This window comes from Odontesthes bonariensis, chromosome 24 (genome assembly GCF_027942865.1).
Source record: "Odontesthes bonariensis isolate fOdoBon6 chromosome 24, fOdoBon6.hap1, whole genome shotgun sequence".
NCBI classification, from domain to species: Eukaryota; Metazoa; Chordata; class Actinopteri; order Atheriniformes; family Atherinopsidae; genus Odontesthes; species Odontesthes bonariensis.
Window position 1 is genome coordinate 14,488,344 of NC_134529.1, and position 6,319 is coordinate 14,494,662.

At 39.0% G+C, this 6,319-nt stretch overlaps 1 protein-coding gene across 1 annotated transcript; it reads right to left on the bottom strand.

The window, feature by feature from the left end:
• Positions 1-8: 8 nt before the first annotated feature.
• On the bottom strand, positions 9-4,769 carry moxd1l (monooxygenase, DBH-like 1, like). Its single transcript, XM_075459078.1, has 13 exons — positions 4,488-4,769; positions 4,220-4,366; positions 3,179-3,331; positions 2,995-3,078; positions 2,601-2,756; positions 2,346-2,448; positions 2,096-2,268; positions 1,914-2,002; positions 1,689-1,785; positions 1,553-1,612; positions 1,078-1,196; positions 865-949; positions 9-574 (listed from the first exon to the last, which is right to left on the bottom strand). Exons 1-13 carry the CDS (start codon positions 4,755-4,757, stop codon positions 416-418), a joined length of 1,695 nt encoding a protein of 564 aa, XP_075315193.1. The 5' UTR covers positions 4,758-4,769; the 3' UTR covers positions 9-415.
• Between the last annotated feature and the right edge of the window lie 1,550 nt (positions 4,770-6,319).

Here is a 6,319-nt window from a genome sequence, read left to right on the forward strand (position 1 = left end):
TGTCATGTTTTTAATGCTATTACATAATCCTTGTTTTACATAAAACTGGTTTTCCTATTATAGCAAGTTATGATATCTGCTGTTAAAAAAAGTCTTTTCAGAAAAGGTTTGAAGATGAATTAAAAAGACATATATATATTACCGTTTTGATAGTCTGGTAAAGCACCAATTTAGTTAGACATTTTGCAACACCTATGCATCAAGCCTGCTTTTGCCTAATCCAGAGAATAATAAAACTGAAAATTAAATGCCCACTATCTTCAGATTGGAAATCATGAAAGTATCTGTTTTTTCTAAAATAAAAAAAAAACTAAAAAAACAGTACACATTATTGATTTGCAACATCTTCCAAAATGGTCTATTTCATTTAGATTGATTAAGGTCTGACACTGAATCTGTTGCACATACAACCATGTTACACTGTGTCAATCAAGAGGAGAAGAAGGACTATTCCTCCTGTGCTCATGATCCAGGAAGTGCAGAGTCTGCTTGCTGCATTTTTCTTCTGACAAACAACCGTGGGTGTCTTCATCATCTCCCTGACAGAAGCATTTTTGTAAACTACATCGATGCTCTGTGAAAAGAAAATTTTGAATTTTGAATGCTTCATACTAATAAGGGAAACACAATTGAATATGCGCACATCTAGGGTTGTCCTTACATAAAGCCGTGTGCTATAATAGCAGGAAACTATATAATGGTTAAGTTAAATAATGAAAATAAAAAAATCAGAAAGACTGAGGTTATTTGTTGAAGCTTAACTGTTGAACCACCTGACAATGAAAAATGCGTGAATTTTGATTTGAAGGTTTGATTTAATGGATAACAAATAAACGGCACAATAAAAGTCAGAATGGATCTTACTTGGTCATCAGAGATACGCTCAGCTTGTGGTAGATTCTTCAACAAGGTCTCATACTCAGCATGGTCTGACTTTTCCACAGATATTCTGCCAGAAATGATCACAGATGTATTTCAAAAGAATATATCAAGATACATCTTCTCAGTGGAAATATATATAATGCATGTGGTAAGTCTCAGCAGAAATGATAGGTGCAGGATTGCATTGGGTCTTACTGGCCACTTGTGTTCAATAAAAGTGTTGTGATGGGGTGGCTAATGCATGTGCTGATGCTGATTGCAGGGTAGTAAAAGAGGAAGGCCAGGCACATCTCATCATTGGTGGATAAACCAATCTGAAAGGTAGAACGTATTAACCATGGCAGTCATTAGATATATGAGATCAATTCTGACATTTTTTATTTATGTCTGCAAATGGATCCCCGCACAACGAACTTTGTCAGAGATATTTTAGAGACAGATGCTTGATGTTATGTCTTAAAACTATGTTGAGATATTGTTTAACATTACATAACGCATGAATTGCCCCATATATCAATAGATAAACCGTTAAACTTCTCATTTGTTACCTCAAAAAACACTGAAAGTTATACAGCAGGCTTTTCGTGTTTCTTTTTCTTATTTTGCTTGAACAGCGTGGATTTCGTTCAAATAATTTTATGTTGCTGATATTATAACTGTATTGACCCACCTTCGTGGCTTCAGTGCGACCTGCAGTATTGTAGGTGCACTCCACCGAGATCTCATCACCCTGGAGTGAGAGAGAAAAGTGATGTAACATCATGAGAACCATCACAACTAATATCTCATAATGGCATGAAGCTTACCTTTTTTATGGTCTTGATGCTTCCTAAATTGACAATCTGTTGCATCTCAAAGTTGTAGTTTTCATCCAAACCCAAGAAGTCTATCTGCTTTCCATTCCTACAGAAATCAACAATGATAAGACCCAAGAATACCATCAAACAACTTTTCTTAGTGAGGTCTTATGGTCTTATTTTAATACTTAATCCATTGGGCAGCTGATGTAAAGCTCATGCTGTTTTTCCTACCTGAAGTGGCCAACTCTGACTTTCCTCCCAGCCAGGTGAGTGTGATGGAGCACGGCAAACACTTGAAGGTCAGGCATAGGATTCAAAAGCTGCGGGTTGAAATGAGAAACTTACATGGATGTAGCTGGAATATGTGCACATGCATGCCTGCCATTCCTAATTCCCGTTACAAAGCTGCATACCTGATCAAAGTGGGAAGTATTACAAATGCTGTAGGTGTGAAACTGAGTGGCATTTGGAGGAATGCTGTACTGCAATGGCCACATTGGCAGCACACCTGTGTTTAAAATGCCCACATCATGCTGCCGGAGTTGGTCAGTGTAGTACAGTCTTAGTCCTGAGTTGTCTGTAATGTCTATAGAATAAGAGAACACAGTCAAAACAAACCAAATGTGTGCATGAATAGTACATAATAGCTCTATGGCGTATTACCTTTTTTCTTTTGAGGGTTGTTGTAATGGATCTCCAGCCTATAGAATGAATCACTGTAAACTCCCCCAACAGGAATACCAGCACTTTCAGGGAGCTCAAATGCCTAAGGTTTCAGAGATAAACTTTGCATCTGTGCTGTGATAGTAGGTAATAATATTCAAGACCGTCAAGCTGACGCTAATGTTCACCAAAGACAGACAGAAGGATTCAAAGATAAACAAAAACTAGAGCATGGAAAACTGGATTCTCCCTCACCCCTCCTCCAACTCCCCACGTGGCCACAACTCCAGAGCAGGCGAATCCTTTCCCACCCCTGAAGCATGGCCCGTCAGAGGGTTCTTTCACAAACGAGGGGCAGCGATACATCACCATGTGATGAACGACATCATGGTGCTCGATCTCAGGATCAATCTGAGGTGAAAACGGACAGATACAGCAAAGAATTTTAAATATTACTACTTTTGCGTTGTGGCACTCGTTGCATAATTGTTCCATTCTATTCTTATTCCATGAGTGAGACCTACATACAGTTACAATACAGTCTAAATGCTTACATAAAGAACATGGTTGTGTATGTTTTGGATTTTTTTTTATTTAAGCTACTTTTGTTGAAGTAGCTTGAGAACAGATGGCAAAAAAAGAGCATTACCTGATAAATATGATGTTTTGTACTCAGGTTGGGAAACTTCATAATCTTGCAGTGATAGTAAGTCATATTGGCAGGGACAGTGACCTGCAAATGATGAAGGTAATAGTAAAAAAATCCCTTTTTCTGCTTACCATTCATTGATATGTGCATTGACAGTCATTGTCCTGTTTACAGTCATTCTTACATTGTCCACTTTGGCACTGAGGTAGTTGGCATTGGATGGGGTGGATCTAGGCATATAGTTGAGCAGGTTTACTTCCTTGGTGCCTCTCTGGGTTCCGTGGTATCTGATGTCATCGGTTGTTCCATAGGCATAGATTATTTTGATGGGTTGAGCCTATAAGACGGATGATGATTTCAGTTAGGACATGTGACAAATCATAAAAATAACAAGTAAGCTTTTCACGGGGGAGGGAGGAAATTATGCGCTTTTTATAAATTTACCTTTCAAGGCTAAGTGTTTTTCAGAAGCTCAAGCACTAAACAAAGACTTACCGCTGACTGCACAGTTCATCGTGCGGAGCTGCGGAGATCATCCCATAGATTTTATTACAGAAACTGTATAGCCTTTCAGGTGTTCAGTGGAAAACCAAATCTTGTACACCGCTTTGTTGTGTTCCCATTGTCTTTCTATTGCAAAACACCTTTCTTAAGCCAGTGTAAGGGAACATTCAGGTGAGCCTGACAAAGGCTCACAAACTTTCTGTGGATTATATGTTCAGATAAGCAGGAAACTTGACACTGAGAATTAGAACAACAATAAAACAGGCTGTAAAGCTGCAAACAGTAAGCCACAACGGAGAAGAGAACTTTCATCAAAGTGATTCCACTTATGATTCCGATCATGGTTACATGATTACTTATGGCCGCTCATGAGGCAACAAAGTGTAATTCAAGTGTAATAAGGGTAAAAGCCTAATCTAATTCAGTTTTAGTAGGACCCAATGAGGAAAATGTATTTTATTTATTCTTGCCTTGCTTCTGTATAAAGCTTTAACCGGCTTCACTCAACAATTCTGAAATTAAAATGTCCACATTATTTCTCAGAAAAGCTACAGATTGTCATGATTTTGTTGTGAAATCTCTCAAACCAAATGTTGTTGTTACAACACCACGCCTGCTGTACTGACAGGTATCTCAGAAAATACCTCAGGGATCGGCATTGCACGTGATCCCATTCATGCATTTTGTAGCAAGAGAAAAACTAATAAACAAGAGGTCTTACGGTGATGTGGAAGTCTTTGTCATCACATGCTTGAATGGACCTCTGAAACCTCATGACAGTTTCACCATCATTTTCAGTCATAGACAGGAGAGTGTAGCTCTGCTCCTCATCCACTAAAGGCATGAAGTTCCCTTTGGCATGACGGTCCTAGTGGATGAAAGGGTAGAATTTTCAGAGAACAGAGAGTTCAGTGTAATGGTTGCCGTTGAGCGTGCACAAACCAAAAATCAACTGCAACTGGTGTATCTGCAGTGTGGTTTCAGCTTACAGTGAAGTAGCTTCCACTGGGTCCAAGTCCCCCCATGACGATGTCTGACCCCTTCATGCCTCCGTTTGGACTCAAACCAAAGCTCACCCAGCCTGTGGATTTGACTGCCAGTTGGAAAGTAATGTTTCCTTGTAGGTTATCAAAGCCCCACTTAAGGCAGACCAGACGGTCAGGGTCCAGGTACTCCATGAAAGGCAAGGAATGGTCAGTTGCCCGTGTTCCTTTTGTCCAGGCCAGTAAGAGGGAGAAGAAAAGTAGCAGAGCAGACATGATGTTACTGTAAGGTTGTACATCAATGAACTGAGCACAATGCCTGTGGAGTTGCCAAACATCCTCCCACCTCTGATATGACACACCTGCACCAGTAGATGAAGCCCAGCGATATAAGCAAGAAGAGTCCACTCATATAGCTCTTTGGTGCTCCCAGTCACATCTTGCCAATTTTCTATTTGAATTGAAAGAATTACTCAATGTTTATACTGAGTATTATTTGACAGATCATCTTTGATGTCAAGGCAGTTAAAATGTCCAACCTCCCTTGCCAGTACTACCATACTTCACACAATGACTCTGAATGAGCTCTTGTCAGGTGGACTGGGGATTTCACACTAAAGTTTACAGGAAACTGTATCCCCTCATAGCTCCTGGCTCAGCTGTTACTCAGCTGTGTTACTCACCTGTTTTCAGTCTGTTTTCCACTGGCAGACTGCAGCTGGACTCAGGTGTTTGATAAATGAGGAGGTGATGAGGCAAACTGAGAGCTGCATTCCACAGCTTACTCCTCTCTCAGCTTCTGACATTCTCATATATCAAACACTTCACTGGAGCCAAAACAATCTCGTTTTGTAGGAATGTGAACAGTGTGGTCAGTCTCTGACTGCTGCATTCAGGTCTTTACCTCTCAAGTCATTTCTGGTTAAATGAGAACACAGAAACATATTCTTGGCCTCATATCTTTAGCTTTGTAATCTGGGGTTTGAACACATCTCTAGTGTTTCCAACTGCCTATCCATGATATTGAATACTGAAAGATTAAAAACAATGCGTGAATTGGATTGAAAGTAAAAATCACACATTATTAATGATGCTCCTGTTTTTTTCTTTAGTGTTTTTCTTTGTTGATTGGAGCCTTTAAAATCCAACACCATCTAAAAATACAGTCAAACAAAACCCATAAACAGCCATAATATCCACCTTCATTAACGTCATATCAACTTCTTGTTCAAACAAGGTGATGATTGTTTCCTATGACAATTTGATGCTGCTGATAACTGCATTAAGTGGATTGTTGTTTCTGTTGAGCACAAATGGGTTTGACAAAACTTTAGATTGTACATCATTTTCCGTTGGATCAAAGTGTGACAATGAAGGTGTCAAATATGGACCTTGGCTTAAAATGTAGTAGAACATTAAGCCCAGCAGGGGGCGACTTAAGCACAACAAATTGGTTTAGGGTCACTCCCTTATGAGCAGCTGAGTTCCGCCAGAAGAGGTGTCAGCAACAGACGGTGTGCGTAAGTAAACATTAAGTGACTGACATGAGATCACTGTGCGATAACCCAACAAAACCATGGCAAGTGATCAATCAGTATAAAGTCAGACAAGGCTGTACAAGCCTAATTTCACACAGTCTAAAATATTTTAGAGATACGTTTTTCTTTTTCTTTTTTTTTTAATGAACAACCAACAGAAAATTTATTTGATGACTGTTAGACTTTTGAAACGAAAGACATATAATTGTTATCAATATAATTATTTTTATTATTTTTATTATCATTGAGAACAGTTCCATATCAGTATTATTTGTAAGTCAAGTTTGATATTTTTCAATA

Bases quoted from the DNA above. Each gene is read 5' to 3' on its own strand.
- moxd1l (XM_075459078.1), bottom strand. From the start codon at position 4,757: ATGTCTGCTCTGCTACTTTTCTTCTCCCTCTTACTGGCCTGGACAAAA. The intron at 2,003-2,095 runs GTATGCAGCTTT...TTCAACCCGCAG, and splicing joins ATACTTCCCACTTTGATCAG to CTTTTGAATCCTATGCCTGA. The intron at 1,197-1,552 runs GTGGGTCAATAC...TCTACCTTTCAG, and splicing joins GTCGCACTGAAGCCACGAAG to ATTGGTTTATCCACCAATGA.